Source organism: Mus pahari, chromosome 23 (assembly GCF_900095145.1).
Source record: "Mus pahari chromosome 23, PAHARI_EIJ_v1.1, whole genome shotgun sequence".
NCBI classification, from domain to species: Eukaryota; Metazoa; Chordata; class Mammalia; order Rodentia; family Muridae; genus Mus; species Mus pahari.
In genome coordinates, this window is record NC_034612.1 from 11,815,294 (window position 1) to 11,840,243 (window position 24,950).

Consider the following 24,950-nt stretch of genomic DNA (forward strand, 5'->3'; position numbering starts at 1 on the left):
AAACAAAAAAAAACAGGCACAAAGTTTGCCCGCTCCATACCACTCCGCCATTCTCTCCTCCAAGCTGTCATCACGATTCGCTCAGACCCCTGCAGTAGGCTCCCGCTTGGCCTTCTAGCTTTCCCTCTTGTCCTACAGCCCCCTAGAGATTGCATTTCTCCTCAAAACCCTCCACAGGCCAGGCATCATAGTGCAGTAAATAAATCCCCCAAGTTGGGAGGCAGACAAGAGGCTCTCTGTGAGTTCAAGGGCAACCTAGTGTACTCATTAATTTATCTAGTAAATTAATAACTAGTTTATCTAATAAGTTAATGATTTATTTAATACTTATTAATTATAAATAATAAATATTTTATTATTTTGAGACACAATCTTGCTATATAGCTATATATGTATATATAATATTTTTTGTATATATAATATATAATATTGTATACACACACATATATATGTGTGTATATATATATATATATATATATATATATATATATATATATATGGCTTTCCAAATGTCCTCTTACCACTTCCTCCCAAGGCCTGAAATTACACGTGCTCCCAGGCATACTTGAAAGCAAAGATTTCCCCAAGTTCACAGGGTCCTATGCAATATGGCTTTTAAGCCTTCCACCATACAACTTCTTCCTCCACTTGCTCCCTGCGCTTCTCTGCGCCTTTGGACTTGCGGTTTCCTTCATCTGGGACACCCTTCCTGCAGGTCTCCCGTGGGCTAGGTCGCTGCCCCTCACTCCGGCGGCTGTCGCCTATCCTCTGCCTCTCACAGGGGCCTGTTAGAACTGTTTGATGATGGATTCCCGGCTGTTTCTCTCTGGATCAGTGTGCACCACTGTAGGCGCTAGTGAGACGCGGTGCAATGAAGCCGGGATCCTGGTCTGTCCTGCTTCGCTCTCGTCCTCCGGCGAGGAGGACCCCGGGCAGGAAGGTAGAAGGAAGTGAGGAGGAGAAGGAGGAGGCGGCGGCAGGAAAAACAGGAAGTGAAGGATTCTGGGAGGTGGGTGCGTGTGATTTTGGGGGAGAGGGGAAAACCCCGGCCATACCTACCTACTGGGAGCGCCTGCAGTTGAGCCACACCCTGTAAACACCACGCTTGTCTTTATATTTTGCATAGAATCCCAGAGACTCCTGGGAGGTCACGCAAGGGTGCAGTGGGTCGGTGGCCCTCTAACTCTGCTCACTTCTAGAACTCTCTTCACCTGGGCAAGTGTTTGGATGGCTCGGTATCCTCTGCGTCTTAAAGCAGACTTGTGTTGATTTTCTCTGGAAACGCTGTGGGTTGAACGTTTTCCTTTCTTTCTTTTCTTTTCTTTTCTTTTAATTATTTTAGAGACCAGGCTGGTCTCGAACTCACTGATATCCTGTGTGTACCTTGAGCGCGCCATGGTTAGCAACTGGTGGGCGGCGGTTCTCTGGCACCATCCACATTCTATTTCCCCCCCAGGCTTGGCGACAAGCGCCGTTGAGCCGCCTCGCCAGCTTTGCGTCTTAGCTGCGCCCAGGACAGAACTCAGGGAACTCCCGACCCCGGCACGGTCCCTTTAAGAGGGATTTTCAGGCGCGCGTGCGGGGGCGTGGCAAATCCGGGGGCGGGGTCCGGCGGGGCTGGCCAATGGGCAGGCGCGTGTGGCTCGGGGGCGGTCCCCTCCTGGGCGGGCCGCTCAGGGTTAAAGGGGCGCCCGCGGGTCGCCGCCGCTCGGCCTCGGGGAGACAAAGCGCCCTCTCGTCGCCGCCCCCCCCGAGCGGTTTCGGGCCATGGGCGGGACAGATCGTCGTGCTGGTCCCACAGCCAGGTAAAGCCGGGCGGGAGGGGACCGCGACGGGGACGGCAGCCGCGCGACTGTCGCCCGGGACCCGCCCGCGGCCTCCATCGCGGCCGAGCCGGGCCAGACTGGGCAGCGCACCGCCGGGGCTTGAGGTTCCGCGGTGATGCCCTGCCTCCGTTTCCCTCGAGTCCTAGCCTCGGGGCCAGCTGGGACCCCACGGATGGTGGATTTATCACTTGTCTTTTAAATTTTTACGTATTTATTTTTGTTTACGTGTGCGCGTGTGGAAGTCCGAAGACAGCTTGCGGGAAGCCCGGGCTTTCCTTCTTCTACTTGATTTTCTGGGGATCAAACTCGGGTCAGAACGCTTGACAGCCAGCGTCTTTATCCACTAACCTGTTTTTTTTGTTTTTTTTGTTTTTGCCAGTCCTGCTTTTTTTTTTGGGGGGGGGTGGGTTTTGTTGTTGTTGGTTTTTTTTTTTTTTAGACAGAAGCTTACTGTGTAGCTTTGGCTGACCTGGAACTCGATAATGCAGTACAGGCTTCACAGAGGTCCCCGTGTCTTCGCATCGCGAGGGCTGGGATCAAAGGTGTGCGCCACTATACCGGGTATGTGTGGCGGGTTTTTTTTGTTTTGTTTTGTTTTGTTTTGTTTTAAACAGGGTCTTGCTGTGTCAAAGTAGACTGGCCTCTGCCTTCCAAGTGCTGGAAATGACAGGTGTGAGCGCCACATTGGGTGCGTCGCCTGCTTTAGAATACTTTTCCCCTATAGTCTGTCACAGGCTGTCCGTAGTTTAGCTCATCGGAGCCTCCCCACGAAGCCCATTGAGGCAAACTGAAGTCTGGCAAGTGTCGGTGACTGATCTTCCAGTCCGGACCAGCCCTGACAGGAATTTGATCCCTAAAGCATCGTGCTTAGACCCTGTTGCTTATATAGCTCTGCGCCCTCCGCAGACTTTGAACCTGAACAGAGCAGGGCGGTTGGAAAGTAGGGAGCAGAAACTGCTCCCTCCGAGAAGGAGGCTAGAGCCTGCTTGTTTGCCGAGCCATAGCAGGCAAGGGCTAGGGCCCCCGGCTGGGCCTCCTGTCTGCTGGTGACCTTGGGCCAGGGTGCCCCCATCTGGGCAGTTGGGGGAGGATGGCTGATGGGCACCAGGCCAGATTGTCAGTCTTGGTGGGGAAGAAGGACCCGAAGGTTTTTGCCCCATGGGGCTGTTCGTGATGAGCTCTGTTTTTTTCTTTTTTTTTGGGGGGGGGGCAAGTCATTGTTTCCACATCTATGAACTTGGGATGGGGATGACCCCTTGTCACAGTCCTCATGTTGACAAGGGTTTGCTTTGTCGTATAGGCTCCCCAGCACCGGCTACACACTGGACACTCAAATCCAGACAGAAGCCCCCACACCCCCTGCTCCGGAGCAGGCATGACTGATCCAGGTACTCTCTAGCTGGTGGTCTCGTCAGGTCGGAGGATGCTTCCTCCTGGCCCCGTGGTAGGGAAAGACACCTCAGGGAAGAAAATCTTTGGTGCCTTTGAGCAAGGTAGCCAGGTGGCTGAGGCCCGGTGACCAAGGCCGACAAAGGCCGGGCAGAGGTTGGCGAAGGAGCCGAGATTGGGGGGTTAGGCTGGGCTGAGAATCTGGTATAAGTCACCACGGGAGGGAAGAGTCCCTCTGTGGTCCCAGGGGGCCCTAGGGAGGTGATCTTACCTTGAGGCGGCCAGATAGGAAGGGGCAAAGGTGGAGGCAGCTGGGGAGGGTGCCTGCGGTGCTTCCGGCAAACTTAGGTGGGGACCTTGAAAAACAGGAGCTAAAAAGGCTATGTGCTAGAAGACAGCCAGGGGCGGGGGGATCACCTGGCCTCAGTGATTAGATGTGGGGGTGAGAGGGACACCAGGGGCCACTTGACTGAAGCAGGACAGACCAGAAGGAGGCCAAGTACACCGTCACCGGCGTCCATGGCCAGAGGCCCTGGTTCCCTGGTTCCCTGTGTCCCGACTCATTGTCATAACCTTGACGTGGATAATTTTGCTCTTACATTATAGATGAAGAGCTAGAGGTCCAGAGAGGCTGACTGTGTGCCCCTGAGGTGACCCAACTTGGAGACTGTGAGCCGACCTGTGAAGGGAGTGAGCAGAACTGGGTGGGGCAGCCTGTGGTAGGTTCTGGGAGAAGTGGGCCCGTGTCAGTCACCATGAGCGATTGATTGACTTAGGAGGGGTGTGTGAGTTCCTTGTGCTGAGAGAAACAGAGGCACAGAGAGGTGCAGCTGGCATAAGAAGCCACACAGCAGCTGGAGGCAGAGCGGGAGATTAAACTCACCTGAGCCTTCAGGGTCTGAGGCCCCAGCCCATTGCTCTGGGCCAAGCAGGTCTCAGCCTCTGATCCGGCAGGAAGCTGTCCCCGACTGGAACGTGGGTGGCATGAGGTGGCAAAAATTAAGTATTTGTCTGGCAGCAGTTTCTCCCTCCACCCAGGTCAGGTGGCACAGCCTGGCCCTGCAGAGCCGCCACCCTGACCTCACCCCTTCAGACCGAGGGTAAGGCAGAGGGGGCGGGCATTAGTGGAGTACCTATCACATTCCAGGCTCTTCCAAAGTATGCCAGCCATCTGTAGGAAGCGAGGCTGTGACAGGGTACCCTACAGGTGCAGGGCCTGCCTTCTCCCAAGTGGCCACACTGGTAACCCATGTGCCACTCCCCTACAGGCCCTACTGGCCACTGCTGCCCTGGTGTGTACTTTTCGGGAGGTTTATGTTAGAGCGCCCTGTCCCTTCCTCCCTGACAGTCTGGGCTGAGCCTGCGGTTTATCTAGGTTTTTTTTTTTTTTTTTTTTTTGGTTTTTCGAGACAGGGTTTCTCTGTGTAGCCCTGGCTGTCCTGGAACTCACTTTGTAGACCAGGCTGGCCTCAAACTCAGAAATCCACCTGCCTCTGCCTCCCGAGTGCTGGGATTAAAGGTGTGAGCCACCACCGCCCAGCTAGGTTGTTTTCCAACTGTCATTCCAGTACTCTGGGGTTTCCTACACGCCTGCCCTCCTCTGGTCACCCTCCCCACAGCCAGAGGATTTACCTTTGTGTTTGCCGTGTCCCTGTCCTGTTGTCCCTCTGTCCGAGTCTTTCCCACCCATCCCACCCACCCCACCCTGCGCCCTCATACTCTTCCCTACGGCTCCCACTCTCACCAACCTGACCCACAGACCAAGGCTGAGTCACAGACCTGGGATCTCCAGGCACGAGCAAAGGCTCTAGTCAGCTTGTTTTGTGACCTTTGCTTGATGACTGACAAAGGTTGTGCCTTTGTTTCCCATCCGACACTGACACGCGGATGCAAACATAAAACCAGTGCACACCACCCAAGGCCATTGGTAGATAGAGCTAACCTATGCAAAGTGTCTGGCGAGCTGAATGCTTAATGTACCTTCCCTGGTCAAGGGCAGCGGGAGCCCTCCAGATGGACGTGCTTGACCCTGGTTCGAGTCCTGTCTCACCACGCTCGCCGAGGGGGCCTTGGGGTGGGTGGGGTGGGAGGGGACTGCTGGTGGCCTGGATGATCCTAGGAGTAACATCTGCTCCCATGCAGGGAACAGGTTGCAGCTCCTCGCGGCCATGAAGCTCAACGAGCGCAGCCTGGCCTGCTACGCGACCTGCGATGCCCCAGTGGATAACGCGGGCTTCCTGCACAAGCGCGGCGGCCGTGGGGCCGGCTCGCACCGGCGCTGGTTCGTGCTGCGGGGCAACATCCTCTTCTACTTCGAGGCGGAGGCCAGCCGCGAGCCGCTGGGCGTCATCCTGCTGGAGGGCTGCACGGTGGAGCTGGTGGATGCCCGGGAGGAGTTCGCCTTCGCTGTGCGCTTTGCCGGGGGCCGATCCCGGTCTTACGTGCTGGCCGCCGACAGCCAGGCAGCCCTGGAGGGCTGGGTGAAGGCACTGTCCCGGGCCAGCTTCCACTACCTGCGCTTGGTGGTGCGCGAGCTGGAACAGCAACTGGCTGCCATGCGCGAGGGAAGCCCTGCCAACGCCTTACCTGCCAACCCGAGCCCTGTTTTGAACCCGAGACCCAAGGAGAATGGCTGGGTAGTGTGGAGCATGCTGCCCCAGCAGCCCGCGGTAGCCCCCCAGCGGCCGCCACTGCCACCTCGCCGCAGGGCCTCGGCGGCCAACGTCCCCTTGGCATCCTTTGCCCAGCTGCATGCGCGATATGGACTAGAGGTGCAGGCCCTCAGGGACCAGTGGCGCGGAGGCCAGGCCGCCCTAGCCAGCCTAGAGGTCCCCTGGCATCCTGGTTCTGCTGAGACTCAGACCTAGGACCAGCCAATCCCAAGGGGACGTAGTGGGTGTGAGGTATTCCATGTACACAGGTCTGTAGAATGGCCTGTATGCAAGCCAGGCTCCCAGGGGACATAGGACATATGGCTCAGGAGACCTGGGCCCCTGGGGTCAGAGGCACTTAACTTCTGGGAAGAATCTGGGACATGAACCTGAAGGTGCTTCTAGAGCCCAAGGAGCTGGTTTCTAGAGAACTCTGCCTCAGGGCGGCCTGTGTGACCTTGACAGCCCCAAAGCTGGCCACAGGCCCGTGGGGCCCAGGGTTTACCTGGGGCCTCTCAAGGATCTAAGGCTTCAGCCTGGAAGCTGCTCTCTTGGCTGCTGTGGGCCTAAACCAGCAGGTAGAAGGTGGGGCTTGAACTGGATAGGTACCCCCCCTCCCCCCCCCCAGGGCTCCTGGCCTGGAACCAGCTAAGGCAGGACTTCGCCCAGCTTTGGAGGCGAGCCTCACCTGACCTCAGCCCCGGGCTGGGACCCAGCTTCCTCCCAGCTTTACCTGGTGGAGACAGGTCTTCAACTGAATCCATGCCGCCCAAAGTGGGAGAGCCCAGGCACTGTCCCCAGCCACTGCAGGTGACCAGTGGGCCTCCACTCTGGGACTACTTCTCACCACCGTGCTGGCTGTCTTCCAGGGGGTTGGGCAGGACGGCCAGGGCCCCACCCGGGTTCTTGTTTACAGTCCTCAGTGCCCCGCCCTGGGGACTGGGGGGACACTCACTCCAATCGCTGCATCCTATGAACAGATTTCACCCTGGCCCCTCCCCCTCCTCTGTCTGGGGGGGGGGAGGGTGGGGGCCTGGGTCCCATGGGTGCCTCTGTCTGTCGCCAGGGCCTCTTGGCTCTCTGCTGGCTCAGGGGCCAGGGGCACTCGGCTGTGGGTTTTTCTTTGAAGTACAGAGGCGACTACTGTCTGTCTTCCATCAATGAAGATAAGTAGTCCAGTCTCAGCCCTGCCACTTTTGTTACTGTTGGCTGGCTGCAAGGGGTGGCATTGTCCCCAGGGAGCCAGGCCCTCGAAGGAGACACACAGGCGCCTGCCTGGCTGACCTGGCCCTCTTGTCTCCTGAGCTCAGCTGTCTGCACAGGTGGTGCCTCTGGGGACTCGGTCTGTCTCCTCACCTTTCCCACTGGAGTGGTGTGGCTCTAGTCTGGGATGGGTTTACAAACTCTAAAGGTACGGGGCGCGGGGGGGGGGGGACAAGGGCAGAGATACCCCCTCTCCCCAAAGCACAAGATGAAGTCCAGCTGATTCTGGGGCTAGGAGAGATATCGGCTGTGGACAGGGTACGAGGGCCAAAATAAAAGCTGCCCAAGAAATGACTGCGTGTATTATTGTTCTCCCTGCAGACTCCACAGTTGATGTATTTCGTGGGAATTGTTGTCCTTTAGGCAGTCTCAGCACCGTGTGTGAGTGTGTGTGTGTGTAGGGGGCTGGAGAGTCAGCTGGATGACCTCCAGAGGTAAATGGAAGACCATAGGGCCTGAAGAAAAATGAGATGATTGACAGGTGGGCCGGGCGGATGTAAACGGGAAGAGGTCCAAACCTGGCTCTTGGCCAGACCTGATGATTGTACACATCTGTCGTCCCAGCAATCCAGGCTGAGGTAGGAGGCGCTCTAGCAGGGAGCTAGCCTAGGCTACATAGTGAGACCCTGCTCTCAACAGCAAAACCATGGCCCTTCTTCCTAGCTAGGGAGTGCAGAGAATCTCAACACTAGGAAAATGGAGGGAAAGAGTGATTAGTAATGTCTGTTGGAAGTGCTGGGTCCCCTCTTCACTGGGACCATGGAAGGGAAAGGAAGGGGAGGGGAGGGGAGAGGAGGGGAACAGGGTGGCCCAACATGATGGTTGAAGCCCAGGGTCTTCCAAATGTATACCCAGGACATGCCAGAACTCTCCCTCGGCAGCCTGGAAAAGTTAAGTGCCTTCCGGGACATTCGGATTTGAGCAAGCCACATAACTCCTGTTCAAGTTACAATGAGCACTGTGGTCAAGGGACCATGTGCCCCTGAGTGTACATACCCCATCCTCCCATCGCCTGGGGCCACAGCAGCTGACAGAGTCAGGCCGCTGATGACTACAGTCACTGCTGGGCACAGGATGGGGGAAGTAGCGGGATTGGGATGTGTGGGGGGGAGGCTGCTCCAAAAGGCGGCGTCACAGGTGTGTCCTTATCAAAATACTCCTTGGAGTGACAGATAGGTGGCCTTGGGGACAAAGTTAGTCAATGCTGATATTTCTCTCTGCCCTCCTGCTACGGTTATGTAGGCAAGGTCCAAGGTATCTTGAGGGACGGTGTGGTCAGGAACATTCTAAGGGGCAGCTGGGGACAGAGGAACACTCAGGCCCGAGATCATAGGTACCTACCCCAAGTTATCAATCTATTTGGATCAGCCATTTGACAATGGCCCAGTCTGGCCCAGTGAGATGTGAGTGGGGGTGAGGTGACCCAGTGTCCATCAGATAGCTGCTATGAGAAAAATGACCAAAGTTGGGGACAACGTGGAGGGGTGGACCCTAATGCAAGGTCGCTGCGGTAGGACAGCTAGACAGTTCCTCAGACAGTTAAAGACAGAACCACAGATGACACGCAGGGACACAGGGACGTGTGAGGGTCTCAGTGTGTTCCTGTGTTCACAGCAGCATTATCTACCATGCTGCACACAGGTGAACCTCCTATCCATCAGGGGGCGCTGGACATGCGTACCTGGGGTCCCAGTAGCGGATGATGGTTGTGACATCTGAGAGAGGGCCAAGTAGACACCGGGCTGCTGGCTGAGTGCTTCCAGAGCCTTGCATCATTACATCCCTGTTATCCACACCCCAGGCCCAGGGGGCCACAGAGGCGGAGAGGGTAGTATTTCTGGAACCCTACAAATCGGTGTCTATTAAACCCAGCACTTAGGAGGCAGAGGCAGGCGGATTTCTGAGTTCGAGGCCAGCCTGGTCTATAGAGTGAGTTCCAGGACAGCCAAGGCTATACAGAGAAACCCTGTCTAAAAAAAAAAAAAAAAATTCAGTTTCTCGGCCCACGTGTTTTGTTTCATGTGTGTGTGTGTTGGGGAGGGAACTCTTTGAGGCAGCTGGGTGGCCAACCTCAGACTCACGCCTCAAGCATTGAGGCCTGAGAGCCGAGGAAGCTGGGTAGCTTCACACAGCAGCCGTAGCCAGGGGCCACAAACACTGTTCTCTGACCACAGCCCTTTCACAGATGAGGAAACAGAGTCCAAAGTCCTAGGTGACCCAAGGAGGGACCTGGCTTTAAGGCTGACAGGTGGGTGTCTCAGGGCAGGGTCACAGGCTAGCTCTCTGGTGGGTCATCTTGGACAAAGTCCATTCTGCCCTGCCCTGCTGCTCTTGGGACTTGGGGTGGCTTCAGCTGTGTTGCCCAGGCTGCTCTCAAATGACTAGGCTCAAGTAATCCCCCTGCCTCAGCTTTCTGAGTAGCTGGGATAACGGGAATACATCTCTTTCATCACCATGCCCCATGACTCTGATTCTTAACCATCCGAGGAGTGTTGACCTGGGACCAGAATGGCCAGCGCCCAGTAATCTGAAGTTGATAGCTACCAAGTGAGGGAAATATATAGCCATCCCACCTTACAGCCGGAGAAACGGGCAGAGAGAAGTTTAGGCACTCTCTCACTGACATAGAGCTCTCAGAACTGGGACTGGTGCGGAAGCCAGGCATTCTGGCTCCTGGACTCAAGAGATCCCTGGGTCTGCCTGCAAGGTCACCCTTCCCAGCACAGTTCCCATTACTGTATCCCCACCCCCACTGTGTCCTGCCTGGGAGCCAGCCTTTGGAATTCAGGCAAGTTCTCCTAACCACGGTGGGGATCATGAGTCAACCAATCCTCCCCCACAAGGACATGTGGAAACCAAGGTTCGTAGAGAGGTTTCCGGGCCCGAGAGCGGTCTGAGGCACGGCATGTGGCTCTGGTTCATCGGTGAGTGGCGGCTGAGGCACGGGGCAAGTAGCCTCACTTCATATGATGGTCACATGGTTGGCAAGCTCCTGATTCAGGCACTTCGCAGGTGTACCCATGCCCCATACCATTCCAAGATGCCACCCCAGGATGCACCTTGAGTCACTGCTGTCACACCCCACTTGACAGATGTGGAAACTGAGGCCTGCATTACATAGCTGAGAGTGGGCAGTGCTATATGTGAAAGGCCTTCTAGCACAGACCTACTACTCCCCACTCCGTTTAGAGGCTGACTAAGGGTCGTGGCTTATGGCCACAGCTATAAGCAAGGCTCAACCTTAACCACCCAGCTTTCGGACCACACTGCAGAGGACAGAGTTTCATGTCCCCTGCTGCCTTCAGAGCAGCTGGGGACCCCACACTCCATCACCACGCAGATCATACAGGTGCCACGGGCAAAGGAGGTCACTCTTCAGCTGGCTGTTGTCACAACAGATCAAGGCCCAGCACGGCCAGAGTTTAGAGTTTTCAGAAGGTGACATCTTCAATGCTCAAGAACACACCTCCTTATCTGAATACTGGCACTCAATTGAAAAGCCAGTATGTTCTGGGCATGGTGGCACATGCCTAGAATCCCAGCACCAGATGTTTAGAGTCACCTTTCACTACAAAGTGAGTCTGAGGGCAGCCTGCATCACGTGAGCCTCTCTCAAACCCACGTGGCCAACTGTGCTGGCGCACACCTTTAGTCCCAGCTTTCAGAGAGGCTGAGGCAGGCGGATCTCTTGGTGCTTTTAAGCCAAGTACTCTAAAGGCAGAGGCAGGGGAATCTCTGTGAGTTCCAGGCCAGCCAGGGCTACACAGGGAGCCCATCAATATATTCCATCAATATATAAACAAGCAAGAGATCCAAAAAGCCTGGCTTTTATATCTACACGATTTGGAGCTGTTGAAGCAGCTCAGGAGGTTAAGACACTGGTCATGCAAGCCTCACACACGGTCCTAGTTCGATTCCCTGGAACCCAGGTAATGAAAGAGGATCACCTCTGGAAAGTTGTCCTCTGATCTCCACACTGTGTCCATGCTTACACACCTCACACCCAAATAATAATAATAATAAAAATCAATCCTAATACTCAGGAGGCAGAGGCAGGGGGATCTTTATGAGTTCCAGGCCAGCCAGAGCTATAAAGTGAGACCTTGGCTTAAAAAGCAAAACAAAACAAAAAAAGCCACCACCCATATCCCCCACAGCAAAAATAAAACCCCCCTCAGTTTGTACAACACTTCTGAGAACCCACTCTGACCCCATCTTGTGCCCACGCTCCAGAAGAAATGGGGACACCCAGGATTATTATACAATTCTGTATTTAGAGACGTGATTACAGAATGTGTCCCCTTTTCTTAAAATTTTAGACAAAGTTCATCAATCTCTCATAGAAACAGTTGTGTGTGTGCATGTGTGCGTGTGTGTGTCTCTGTGTGTCTCTGTGTGTGTTTTCTCTTTTGAAACCACTGTAGGATGCAGACTGGATGGATCTGTTTGTAGATCCATGGGCTTCCGCACAACCAGATTTCTGTGTTCAAAGGTCACACCCAATCCCGTCACACCCAATCCCGTCACCCTCGAGCCAAAGCCGCAGTGAATTCTGCTGCATCTGTGCATCGTGTGTCAAGCATTGACTCCTGGAGTTTCAAGGCAAAAAGAGACGTTGGTCTCGTAGTGGGTGTGTCGCAACGGGGGGTGGGGGGCGGCAGAGGCTGAGACGGGGTGTTCGTTTGTCCCAGAACGGATTCCTCAGAAAACTCAGCCTGGTTTTCTAGTGTCAAAATATAAAAATACCCTCCTCTGGATAAAAATGTATAGAGTGGAAAACTTCTCGATGCATAGCCAGGATTATGTGTGGAAAAGGAGGTTTCCCAGGGCCTGTTTGATGTTCATCATCTGTAGCCTGGACTGGGTGCATGAGAGTTCGAAGTTCCGGAACGTTCCTTATCTTTTTTTTTTTTTTTTTTCCTTTCTGGAAACCTTTTGGCTCACATGATAGTCACTGCATGGAGCGGCCACTTTTTCCCCCTCAAGCACTGGAATGGCCACAAAGATGGTCACATATACATTACTAGTCACCGGTTCAACTTCCACAGTTTGGGGGGAAAAAAAAAAAAAAGGAAAAAAACTGGAGATTCAACAGTAGATACAGAGGCCGTCTCATCCAACGGGGACCTTTGTCCCTGTAGATCACAATCAGGACGCTGGAAGAAGGTTGCTTCTGTGTTAGGGGAGGTCCTAGCTTCAATCTCAAGCAGATCTTGTGCAGAAAAAGAGAACAGACCAAGAGACAGGGATATAGTGGCCGTGCCGGGGTGATGTTAGCCGTACCAAGCTCCACAGACCCGTGGACACTTTCCAGGGATGGCACCGATGGAGGAAGAAGATGGTGAAGATGGTGAGAATGGAGTTGAGGTTTCTGACTGGGTGCGTCTAGTGTTTGGAGCTGGTTGCTAAGCTTTGGGGGGGGGGGGCTATGGTGGACTAACGCTTGCCCTTTCTGGAAACAAGGAAGGAAGATGGAAGCCGCAGTGTTCTCTGGGATGAAGTACCTGGCTCGGATCGTAGGAGAAGCCTTCTAAGTGCAGCCACGATTCAGGATGGGAGCCAGGGTCACTCGATATCCATAGTTCTCTTGGACACCTCCCCCCACACACCCAGCTTTCTGAAGGTTCTGTACTCATTCTGTTGTCTGTACTCATTTGGGACAGAAGGCTTCTAACTCAGGGAGTGGAGGCGTTTGTGACGCCACATTCTCTAAGGGCAACATTTCTACCAGCAACAGGACCTCATGTGACGTGGAGGCTGCAGACAACCCTCCAACACAGTCCCATCCTTAGGAGCACCCAGGTTTTCATTTAGAGTCTTTTGGACTTTCTCTTTGCAACACAGGCTCTGGAAGGATACTGGCATAGTGCCGTGTCTCACAGACAGGCATGAGAACCAGAAAAAAAAAAAAAAAAAAGACAACCAAACCCGCCGTCCAAGGGTCCTCTGAATTTGGTCCGTCTTTAGTGTTTTGTGATGGCTTTGAATAATTGTCTTCTTTTAATCTCATCTCATGGCAAAAAAAAAAAAAGAAAAAGAAAAAAAGACACAGTTGCTTCTGTGCCGGTTCCACAACAGCAGTGACAGCATCTGATTTTATAACTCTCTTTAATATCAAAACAGCATCGGCTGGGGATAAATTCCAAAGGATCCTTTATTAAAATAGCTGAAAGAGGTCTATAAATATTTCTTTATTTTTCTAAAAGAGTTTGGAGTTTTTTTTTTTTTTTTTTTTTTTTTTTTTTTGAGTGAGAATGTGGTACCTTTTGGGTCCTGCCTTCCCACAGGGGAGAGGATGAGAGCAGGATTCCAGCGCCTCCTCCGAGCAGGGCTGTCAAAAGGAAGAGGCGGTGGCATCTGCTCACACACAACTTCAGGTAACTAGTGATACAACAATAAACGTAAACAGCCTAACTTTGTTGTCCACATCTGCACGGCTGAGTTCTTGCCTCTCTGGACCTCACCACATCTGGGGGAGGGAGGGAGGGAGGGAGGGAAGGTAATCTCTGGGATTATGTCCCTCAACCCCAGCTTCAGAATTCCCACTCCAGAGCCTCTTCCCGGTTGGCAGCCCTCTCCAGCCGGTAGATTATACTGTTCAAGTTGGCCATTTTCTCATGCCGCCGCTGCAAGTTGGGGTTCACCTTAGTGCTGGGGTGCAAGGCTGCGGCTGTGTCACCAGTGGGGCTGGTACTCGGCACTTTGGCAGGTGGGGCACCGGGTAGGGATGGGGAGATAGGGGCTGAGGAGGAAGGGGCGGGTGACACACACGTCGTCGTGAGGTCTGGCGAGGAGATGGCAGAGGGAGAATTCGGTGGCCCCTCCAGACTGCAGCAGGAGGATTCGGAGGTGGACTTGAGACTCAGAGGCTCTGAGTGAACCTGTTCCCCAGTCCCCTTTACTTGTGGGGTGTGCAATGAAGGACAGTCTGGATTGGGTGTGCCTGAAAGGAAGGGTGCGGGGGCTAGCTCTGAGAGGTCACTGTTCCCCAGAGGGTAGGTATGCTCCTCTTTGGGGCCATCTTGCCCTCTGTCTGAATCCCCCACGTCCTGGGGCTGACTGTGTCCGTCCACCTCCAAGCCCTCTTCCTGTTTGATCGTCACCATAGCCCTGTCTGGGGCAGCTCGCTGTAGGGGACCCTCAGGCTCTTGCAGCTCCAAGCTCTTCATGGGGGGCTTTTGGTCCTCAGTCTCTGAGTCAGGGCTCTGCGGGGTGGGCTCTCTGTGGGTGTGGCCTGGCGTCAGCACACTGGGACCCCCACTTGGGTCAAAGTCGGGGTCATCTTGTGTCCCCTCCACCAGCATTTCACGGCGCATCCTGGACCTGTGGCAGAGACCGGGGGGGGGGGTGAGAGCCTGGGGCCTGAGTGGGGTTGCTGACCCCAGACTCAACCCACAGGAACAGTGGCTGTAAACCCCTCCCCCTCCCCAAGTGACACTCACGTCTACGTCATGTCACGTCTACAGTCATGTTCTCTGCCCACTGCTCTTCCTTCCCAGAGCTGGGTGCAGACTGCCACCCTTTGTGGCCTCAGCAGCTGATCATGAGGTGCTCAGGGCAGCTTCTCCCACCCTCCCTCCCTCCCTCCCTCCCTCTAGTGGTAGGACACACCAAGTGCTAGGCAAACACTATGGACTTAGTGTGAGCTCTATGTGTGAGTGCGTGTGTCGCGTGAGTGTGCACGGAAGCCAGAAGTCAACCCCGGGTGATGTGCGGTTTTTATTGTCCAACAGACACAGCCAAGAATGGGTAAAGGGAGCCTTAACTGAAGAACTGCAGCCATCGGACTGTCCCCTGGTCGTGTCTGTGGGAGACTGCCTTGACCGTTAATGGACGTAGGCGGGTCCTGCCCACTGCAGGCAGCACATGCCTTACGAAATGAACTAGAGAAGCCTGAGCAGGCCAATAAGCCTCTTCCACGGGTTTGGCTTCAGTTCCTGCCTTAACCTCCCTCAACAATAAAGTACCATGACCTCCCGTGACCTGACATATAAGTCAAGTAACCCTTCCCTTCCCAAGCTATCATTGCTCAGTGTTTGATCACAGCAAAAGGAAACCAAGAGTAGGTGGGTGCCTTCATCAACGTCATACACGTTTTTTCCTCTTAACCGTGATGGGGATGTGGCATAGAGGTCAGAGGTCGGCGTCAAGCATCTTTCTCAGTTGCTCTTTACCTCAGCTTTTGAGACAGTCAAGTGAGCCCCAGAAACTGCCTGCCTCTTCCTCCCCAGCTCTGGGATCACGGGTGTACCTGTCTTTTCTTTTTAAGACATTAAATTGGGCTGGTGAGATGGCTCAGTGGGTAAGAGCACCTGACTGCTCTTCCAAAGGTCCTGAGTTCAAATTCCAGCAACCACATGGTGGCTCACAACCACCTGTAATGAGATCTGACGCCCTCTTCTGGGGTGTCTGAAGTCAGTTACAGTGTACCTATGTATAATAATAAAATTCTTTTAAAAAAAAAAAGGACATTAAATTACATTTATGTATTCAGTGTGCTGGGATTAAAGGCGTGTGCCACCACTGCCCTGCATCCAATCTATCTTTTTTTTTCTCCTTTTTTCTTTTTTGAGACAGGGTCTCATTATACAGCCTGGGCTGGCTTGAAACTCACTGTGTAGACCAGGCTGGCCTCAAACTCACAGAGAACAACACTCTTAATCATCCTTCAAAACCCACATCAATAACCCCAGCACGTGGGGGGCAGAGGCAGGCGGATTTCTGAGTTCGAGGCCAGCCTGGTCTACAGAGTGAGTTCCAGGACAGCCAGGGTTACACAGAGAAACCCTGTGTCAAATAACAAAACACAAACAAACAAACAAGCAAATACACCCCACATCAAGGTTCTCTTCTTCATTCACGTTGCCTAGAGGCAAAAGTCCCCCACTTCTCCAAGCCCCTCCTCTTTGGCCATAATTAATCAGACTGAAGTGAAATGACTCCAGGCAGGCGGCTTTGAACACTTGAGAGCCCAGCTCACGGTGCTTATGTTACAAATGTTTTTGAACGAATGTGACAGATTGTGATAGAATGCTCAGCTTCTAGAAGCAGAGTTGATGTCCCCATTGTCACTCGGGAGAGAAAGCTGTTAGGAGACCACGTTGCCTGTCACGCTAAGGTCTGGGTCTGCATGGGGAGAAAGCTCGGCTGAGGCTGTCCCCTCCCGCGGCTGCTTCATCTGGCGCTGGGGGGTGGTGGTGGGGGCAGGGGCGACATGTCTCATCTTGCAGACTCATTTGTGAGACTCTGAGAGGTCAATGACCTGCCCACGGCCACAAAGCTACGGGGTGTGTGCAGCTAAGACGCAGGCTGGGGAGGGGGGATATGTGTGGCCACCCCTGTCTCCCTTTCTCCTTCTTGGGGGTCTTGGAACTTCCCTCTGCCCCAGAATGGATGGTTAGACTCTTCCACAGTGCCACACGGACACTGGTGACACTTCTTTCTTGCTTGGAAAGTGGGCAGGGCTCAGATCTTTGCAATCTCCAAGGCTCCTTTCATGGGGTCCTGGCCCAGCCTCGGGAAGCCCTCCGTGGCCTCTCAAAAGCCACAGCACTTGGGAACCTCTTGAGAGCTGACCTGGAGAATGGAAAGGCTTAAGAAAGGAGCCATGCGGGCTAGAGAGATGGCTCAGCGGTTAAGAGCACCCGACTGCTCTTTCAGGGGTCCTGAGTTCAATTCCCAGCAACCACAGGGTGGCTCACAGCCATCTGTAATGGGGTCTGATGTCCTCTTCTGATGTTTCAGAGGAGAGCAATGGTGGCGTACTCATATGCATTACATATTTTTTTTTTTCAAGACAGGGTTTCTCTGTGTAGCCCTAGCTGTCCTGGAACTCACTTTGTAGACCAGGATGACCTCGAACTCAGAAATCCTCCTGCCTCTGCCTCCCAAGCGCTGGGATTAAAGGCTTGCGCCACCATGCCCAGCTATAAATAAATCTTTAACAAAAGAAAGGAGCAACACACAGAGGAACCCCTGTGCCCGAGGCCTGTTGTGGTAGACAGGTATTTCCTTTGGTCTCAGTTAGCTCCAGCTAGAGATACTTCAGGCCCTGTCCTGAGGCCACTGCATGGAGTGGGAGTGACAGGGTCACACAGCCAGAGCTGACTGTGCCACGTGTTTACAAACACATCCTGTGGACCCTGGCTAGGGAATGCGCCAGGGTCCTTGTTTACAGTTTACAACCTGGGGCTCAGGGAAGAGGGCGCTCAGGGTCCCTTAGCTGGGGATGACAGCTAAGGGACCCTGAGCGCCCAGCTATAGCCCCGCCCCTCGTCCCGCCCCCAAGGCTGGAACCGCCCTCGGGGCATCCCCATGAGCCTCAGGGCTTCCTGTGACCCTCTGTGCCCCTCGGGGGTCCCGCCAGGCTACCTGTAGTTGTGGAACCAGTTGATGACCGTGTTCGTCTTGAGGTTGAGCTGGAAAGAGAGCAGCTCTATGGTCTGCTGCGAGGGGTAGGGCTCGAGCTGGTAGGCCTTCCGCAGAGCCTCCTTCTCGGCGGGCGCCAGCACCACCCGGGGCTTCTTGGCCTGCATGAGGCTCAACTCCTGGGGCTGCAGACACGGGCTGGGGCACTCGGAGTGCGCAGCCGGTGACTCGCTGTCCGAGCCGGTGCCGATGAGCCCGTAGCGGCGCTTCAGATAAGCTGGGGGGGACAGGGAGGGGGAGACTGAGGGGCCATCGCCACCCCACGGGCCCACTTGCTTGCACACAGATGGCTAGAACGGCAGGGACAGTGGCCAGGTAGCCTTATAGGNGGGGGGGGGGGCTCTCAAACTGGGGCACTCTGTGGCCATCAAGACTGTCAGAGGGGCCACTGAGTTTCAGAACAGTTTGCTGTGGGTGGGGCTAATCTGAATGAACCCACTTCGTGTAGGATGCATGGTATCTTCACAATTACAAAATATGAACAAAAAGCCTGCTGCGGTTTAGATCTAAAAGGTTCTTCAGAGGTGCCTTCAGTTGAAGGCTTAGACCCAGCCAAGCGATACTGAGAGGAGTTGGGACCTTTAAGGAGTGGGGTCTAGGGGGAGTCTTTAGGTCACTGCAGGTGTCTCTCTCTCGTTTTGATTTGTTTGATACAGGGTCTCACACAGCCCAGGCTGGCTTTGAACTCACAGGCGTGTGCTACCATGCAGTGCTGGGGAATGAGCCCAGGGCTTTGTGAATGACTGCTAAGTAAAGCACTCCACCAACGGCACTGGACACTTCCCCAGCCCTTGGGGGAGCATGCTCTTGAAGGAACTACTGGGACCCTAGTCTCTTGCGCGGGTGGGCCTGCTGTCTATGGCAGAGGTTGGGTAACCTAACTGGCAGGCAGTTTGTCTTGAAGAGAGAGGGGGAGGCCTGAGAGGTAGGCGAGGTTGTGCGCCAGCTCTGGATGTGTGAAAGGCCCGAGAGCCCTCTGTGATTTGGGTGGGGGTGGGGGTGGGATGTGGGTATCTGGATTGCTGCCAGCGGGGCGTCTTCGGGGCATGGCTGAGACCCCCGGCTACCCAGCCACCCTACCCCGGGCCGGCTCTCACCTTTCTTCTCCAGCTTCTTCATGTCCCGAAGCTTCTCCACGTTGTGGGGGTCACTCAGCCACAGCTGCATGCGCACGAAGGGCTCCCGGCCCTTCAAGCTCAACTTGTGCCAGGGCTTGGGCCTCGACAGCAGGTCCGACACGGAGCCCTGGGTCAGCCCCAAGATGCTCTCACCAAACAGCCGCTGCCCTGGGGGACCGGGCATAAGTCAACTGTCACCCCAGGGCCAGCACAGAGACCCCCCTCTCAGGAGGTGGGCCTGGGACCCTAACCCTGCACAAGAGACTGGGGAGGGCAGGCACTGGACAGTGACACAGACAATTGCTCTCTCTATTCCCAGTGGAGCACCCCTGCCAGCAAATACCCTGTCCTGTTGTATCTCGCTCCCTGCCCCCCCCCCCAGGATAACCTAGCAGACTCAGTCTGACCGATGACCCAGTAATCTGTCCCCTCAGGATCAGACTAGAGGGACACCTGCCCAAGTGCACCAGGCGGAGTCTTGTCTCTTTGGTGGTGAGGGTGCCAGGGTACCCAAGCATCCCGTGCATCCGGGCAAGCTCTATGCTGCCCTACTTTCTGCCCGCCTTGCTCCTCTATAGCTTTTGATTTATGTACTCCATCTGAGAAGAAACTTGAATCTTTGTAGCCGAGACTAGCCTCAAGCTTGCTGCCCCAGGCTCTCAAGGGCGGTGATCACAGAGGTGCGGGATCCACCTGGCTCCAGCCGCCTGCACACGGAAGCCAGAGGTCAACCTCGGCTGTCTTCCTCTCTAAACTTCGGTTTTTTGGAGACAGGATCTCTCACTGGGTCTAGAGCTTGGTTTCCCGGTGGCCAGGAACCTGCCTGTCTCTTCTCTGCCTCTAAACACTGGGATGGACCATCATGCCCACCTGTTTTGTGTTTTCCCTCATGTGTGTGTCTCCGTGTTCTGGCCTGTCCAGACACCATGTACTGACCTGGTGCCCTACTAAGTCAGATGAGGGCATCAGATCCTCAGGAACTAGAGTTAGAGATGGGTATGAGCTAGCCATGTGGGTGCTGGGATTTGAACCCGGGGTCTCTGGAAGAGCAGGCAGTGCCCCTAACCCCTGAAGCATCTTTCCAGCCTCCATGCCTGGCTTTTTTTTTTTAAAGCATTGCTGGGGATTCGAACTGAAGCCATTTGCCAAGTCTGACTTTTAACTTTAGGGTTTGTTAGGTGGTTTGTTTTTGAGAAAAGGTCTCATGCCGTAGCCTAGGCAGGCTTCGAACTTGTGGCAATCCTCCTTCCTCAGCCTTCTAAGTGCTAGGATTACTACATGAGCACAGTGCCCAGCTCCTGTAGGATTCAATTTCAAAGATTTTATTTATTATTATATCTAAGTACACTGTAGCTGTCTTCAGACGCACCAGAAGAGGGCGTCTGATCCCATTACAGATGGTTGTGAACCACCATGTGGCTGCTGGGATTTGAACTCAGGACCTTTGGAAGAGCAGTCGGTGCTCTTAACCACTGAGCCATCTTGCCAGCCCCCTGTCTGGTAATTTTAGACAACACTGTTCCTCTCATAATAGGAATCATAAAGACAGCTGTCGGGTTTGCCTGCATCCCTGGTTGGGGGCGGAGCTGGCATGCATCTGTGACTCAGAGGGATGTACAAAACATCGAAGGAACATGCCACCCTGCTCGCTGGCTTCCCAAGACGGCAACAGTTGGTCATGGCGGGGGGGCATCAGTGCTGAAGTGACTGAGGCTTATTTTTTTTTAAATGAGTTCTTTTCCTTTTTTTAAAGATTTATTTATTTTATGTATGTGAGTACACTGTCACTCTCTTCAGACACACCAGAAGAGGGCATCAGATCCCATTACAGATGGTTGTGAGCCACCATGTGGATGCTGGGAATTGAACTCAGAACCTCTGGGAGAGCAGTCAGTGCTTTTAACCTCTGAGCCATCTCTCCAGCTCCGTGACTGAGGCTTCTTAAGGCCCCTACAAGACAGTTTTGAGAGTCCGGCTGTGCTATCTCCCTTTCGTTCCTCAGCAGGGGTTCCTGGTCAGAGCCATGTGTCTAGCATGTGGTTCTGCATGCTTGGGGCTGGCTGGCACCTCCAGGCTGTCCCTGACATCACTGGGAAGTCCCATTGGCGCTGTGCTCAAAGCTGGGAAGAGCTAGCCTAGGGCTGCAGGGAGCACTCCGGTCTGCAGGGAGCAGCACTCTAGGCCCCCACCACATACCTAGGTTGTTGTCAGTGAGGACCTCCTTGACTCTCTTGGTGATGGAGTACGTGTCCAGTTCTGGGGACATGGCCACCATCTCCTGGATGCCCCCCGCAGCCTGGCTGCTTGAGAAGGGCTTCCCACCCAGGGAGGAGCTGGCCCGGCCTTCGGGCTGCTGATTCTCCTTGCTGCTTTCCAGTAACAGGCCCAGAGGCTCCTGGGACGTCTTTTCGGGCTCCGTGGGGCTTGGGGGAGGCGATGGGGAGGAGGTTGGCTCCGTGGGACTGGCTGCGGGCAAGAGACGGTGGAGCGGTCACCGGTGCTGAGCGTGGCTGGGTAGGGTGGCTTGCCAGAGCTGAGGCTGGTACCAAGACACCCGCAGCCACCACACTGCACCCCAGGAAGGGACCTGTCAGGTCTTCATGGTCATATAGCCCTTCCTTTATGGACCTCTCCATACATGGCAAAAACTGGCTTTGAACTCACAGTCCTCCTGCCTCTGCCCCCAGAAAGCTGCTTGCCTGTTCATCACCTGTTTGGCCTGTCTCCTGCCTACCTCTCTTGCCTATCGGTCTCTGCTGGATGTTTGTCTGCCGTTTGTTTTGCCTGCCTGCCTGCCTGCCTGTCTGTCTGTCTGTCTGTCTGTCTACATTCTCCCTTCTGCCTGTCTAGCAGCCTATCCTTGTTTTGTAGCCACAAAGGGAGCTCCAGTCCTATTGCTAAGGTGGCACCTGCAATTTTGTTCTGGTTTGTAACCCTGCTGGAAGTCCTGGCTCATTTCTGGGACTTGAGTCATCGCTTCACCGGATCCCCATTTTACCGACCCTTGGCCGGAATCGTTGCCTCTCTGTGGTCTCTGGGGCAGGTGAGCCATCCTGCCTGAAGCCACGTGTTCTGAAATAAATGTCACCCACAGGACCCCAGCAGCCCTGCATATGGGCGGGCCCTGTGACTGCAGGTAACTCTCTGAGCCTCTCTCGTTTCTAGCTCTGCCAAGTTCAGGCTCCACCCTGCTCATGACGTCACCTATGAACACAGGACTGGCTCAGGCCTGTGCTAAGAAAGATTCTGAGGAACAGCATGGAGTCTCTAGGGAGCTGGCGAGTGTGATCATGTTGGGGCACAGGGCTCCGCTGGCTGTTGTCCTGCCTGAGTCCAGGCCTTCTGCACCTCTGCTGGGTGGAAATGTCCTTCCGTGGGGTACAGAGGAGGGAGAGAGGGGGTGTGGGCCAGGGACCTCTATTCAGGTTATGGCAGTTGAATGGTGTCTGGGATGCAGAGAGGGCAGAGGTGGGCACGACTTGGGGTAGAGTCAAGGCATTGTGCCCTCACTTACCCTGGCTAGCGCTGGGCTGCTGGGTTGGGGCTTGGCCCTGGCCCTGGCCCAGCTGGTCCGACAGCCACAACTGCATCCGAATGAAAGGCTCCCGACCCTTCTGTGTCAGCTTGCTCCATGGCTTTGGTCGGGACAGCATGTCACTCACGCTGCCCTGCGACAGTCCCAGGACCTGCAGGTGGAGGGCGGGTCAGCAAATGACCCTGAAGGTCCCCCCCACAGGATGCTACCCCGAACCTCCCCTTAAGTCTCTTCCTCCAGCTGGACCGTGGGCGCTAAAGGGCTGTAAAGGGCAGGGGACTGGCTGTTAACTGGATGGCTAGACGCCGGAGAGACATCTGACTGGGCTCCAGTAGAATGGCTTCCTACCTGGGTCACCCTCCAGTCTATAGGTCTTAGGGCTAAGGTCTCAGTGGGCCTTGCTCCTGGGTCCCCCACCCCCACCCCCCTGGTCCACACCTTCTCCCCAAAGATGCGCTGGCAGATGCCGTTCTTGGCTAGCTTCTCCTTGACCTGGCGTGTCAACTCCAGCGTGTCTACCTCCCGGTACATGTACAGTTCATACTGCTCGGGTGTCAGGGGCGGCACAGTGGGCTTGAGTGTGCGGGGCACGTACGCTGGGTAGTAGGGCAGTCGCCCGCTGCCCACCTCGGGGGCTCCGGCCTCGGCCTTGAGCTCTCCCACCCTGGGGGCCTCGTCCTCGCCCATAGCTGCTTCGTCCTCAGGGGCGATGGTTGCCTCGTCCCCACGGGGCCAGGCTCGCCCATTGGGCTGTCCCGAGTAGCTGGAGGAGGAGGAGAGGGAGGGCGACACGGAGGCATAGGGACGGCTGAGCAGACCGCGGTCTGATGCCCAGTGGTGGTCAAAGTAGCCGGCGTCGCCGATCTCCGACTTCACCTTGCGGATGATCCGCTGCACAAATGCAGCGGGGGACAGGACAGCAAGGGGCTGCGCCTGCGCACTGCTGCTGCTGCTGCCACCGCCGCCGCCGCCGCCGCCGCCGCCACCACCACCACCATCTTCCTGCTTCACACAGGCCAGGGCCCCATTCTGGCTCGCAGTGGCTGGCGAGGGCCGCTCCGGAGGAGAGGGAGGCACTGAGCGGCCCCTGGGACCCGACTCCATCTCCAGCAGGGCCTGCTGCTGGGCTTGCATTTCGCGGCGGGCTTGTTCCAGAATGTTCTTGATGGCGTCTTCCGAGGTGCTGGAGGAGGCTGTGCCGTTGGGGATGCTCACGGAGGCTGGAGAATTCTTGGATTCACCTGTGATGGGGTGGACAGGGGCCCATCATCACAACACAGTGTACGTGTATGTGACATCTGTGTTTATACCATCTAAACGTGGGGCAGCCTCGGTGGTCTACAATGGGAGGACTGGTTAAGTAAGTCATGGTCGGTCTGTTTGTCCGTCTGGTGCACTTTTAGGCAGGCATTAAAAAAAAAAAATCAGGCCAATAGCAAGATCTTAGTATATGTGAAAAAAGTGAACAAGGAGAGGAGATAGTGTTAAGAACAAAGCCAAACCCCACAAAAAGCACACCTTTTATACATGCTTTTATATGTTTATACGAACCAACCTAAGTCTAAGATCAAGAAAGAGACAGTAACTCAAAGATGCTCTCATGAATTCTATAGCAATAACCGTGGAGGAAACCCAAACCAAGAAAAAAACAGTGGTTGATGAGGCCCGGCACGCCTTTAATCCCAGCAATTGGGAGGCAGAGGCAGGAGGGTCTCTGGGAGTTCGAGGCCAGGCTGGTCTACAGAGTGAGTTCCAGGACAGTCAGGGTGACACAGAGAAAGCTTGTCTCCGGGTTGGGGGGGGGGGAGGGAAGATGATCCCAAGTCTAAGTCTCCACAAGCTACCAAGCAAGCTAATTAAACAAGAAGGTGCAAAGGAAAATCTTATCAATGGACTGACAGGAGAAAGCCAGGCTGACAGCTATCTCTGAGAGGGAAGAGAAGGGGACAGAAGAGGTGGGGAGTGTCAGGTCAGAGGCACACAGATTCTTGCGTCGGGGCCATAACTCACAGGGGCTCAGTTGGTTCTATGAATAAGCGAAGGGAGACAAACAAGAAGTGCACACAAGGGCTGGTGAGATGGCTCAGTGAGTAAGAGCACCGACTGCTCTTCCGAAGGTCCTGAGTTCAAATCCCAGCAACCACATGGTGGTTCACAACCATCTGTAATGGGATCTGATGCCCTCTTCTGGAGTGTCTGAAGACAGCTACAGTGTACTTACATATAATAATAAATGAATCTTTAAAAAAAAAAAAAGAAAAAAGAAGTGCACACAAGGAGTAAGCAGAGAGGGGGTCATAGACCTGGGCCGAGTCTCAGGACAGCAATGGATCAGGGTGTGACTAGGGGCTGCCTCTCTCTCCCTTCTAGGCAGTATGCTCTGATGACTGGGCCAGGCAGGTCACCATGACCTTCCCCCACGACCCTCCTGTGTAGCCTCCACCCTAGGGCCCACCACACAGCCATCAGAATAACGTTTTGTTTTTTTTTTCAAACTAAAAGCAATAGACCAGTATTGAGTCTCGGAAGGGAACCCAGCGTATATCCAAGCTGGAACCTAGAAAACCATTTAAAACAGGAAGGGATGAGAACCCAGGAAGTGCCAGTCACATGACTTCAAAGTCCAGCAACAGGCTGGGGAGGCTGAACTGGGGAGTGGCTCTGCTTATCGGGACAGGCTTGTCGCTCTCTCTTTTTTTCTTGAGACAGGGTTTGTCTGTGTAGCCCTGGCTGTCCTGGA

The 24,950-nt window shown here is 54.6% G+C and overlaps 2 protein-coding genes across 11 annotated transcripts in view; one reads left to right on the plus strand and one right to left on the minus strand.

The window, feature by feature from the left end:
- The first annotated feature begins 976 nt into the window (after window positions 1-976).
- Window positions 977-7,409, plus strand: Pheta1 (PH domain containing endocytic trafficking adaptor 1). 4 transcript variants are annotated; one of them, XM_021187117.2, is made up of 4 exons: window positions 977-1,009; window positions 3,127-3,214; window positions 3,822-3,934; window positions 5,358-7,409. In XM_021187117.2, the coding sequence occupies exon 4, from the start codon at window positions 5,384-5,386 to the stop codon at window positions 6,080-6,082; it is 699 nt and encodes a 232-aa protein (XP_021042776.1). In that variant the 5' UTR covers window positions 977-1,009; window positions 3,127-3,214; window positions 3,822-3,934; window positions 5,358-5,383; the 3' UTR covers window positions 6,083-7,409. The 4 variants fall into 4 exon arrangements, with proteins under 4 accessions (XP_021042776.1, XP_029389513.1, XP_029389514.1 ...); XM_029533653.1 differs by lacking the exon at window positions 977-1,009 and adding an exon at window positions 1,675-1,805; XM_029533654.1 differs by lacking the exon at window positions 977-1,009 and adding an exon at window positions 2,278-2,387.
- Window positions 7,410-12,030: 4,621 nt separating this feature from the next.
- Cux2 (cut like homeobox 2) overlaps window positions 12,031-24,950 on the minus strand; it is a 194,098-nt gene continuing 181,178 nt past the window's right edge. For 6 of the 7 annotated variants that reach the window (XM_029533666.1, XM_029533668.1, XM_029533667.1 and 3 more), the window contains 6 exons: window positions 22,649-23,451; window positions 22,190-22,361; window positions 20,872-21,141; window positions 18,655-18,843; window positions 17,501-17,774; window positions 12,031-14,452 (listed from right to left, as the gene is read on the minus strand). In XM_029533666.1, coding sequence (XP_029389526.1) covers window positions 13,663-14,452; window positions 17,501-17,774; window positions 18,655-18,843; window positions 20,872-21,141; window positions 22,190-22,361; window positions 22,649-23,451 — 2,498 coding nt within the window. In that variant the 3' untranslated portion in view covers window positions 12,031-13,662. Of the gene's footprint in view, window positions 14,453-15,996; window positions 16,706-17,500; window positions 17,775-18,654; window positions 18,844-20,871; window positions 21,142-22,189; window positions 22,362-22,648; window positions 23,452-24,950 lie in introns of those variants that run through there. The other variant, XM_029533670.1, reaches the window with a different exon arrangement.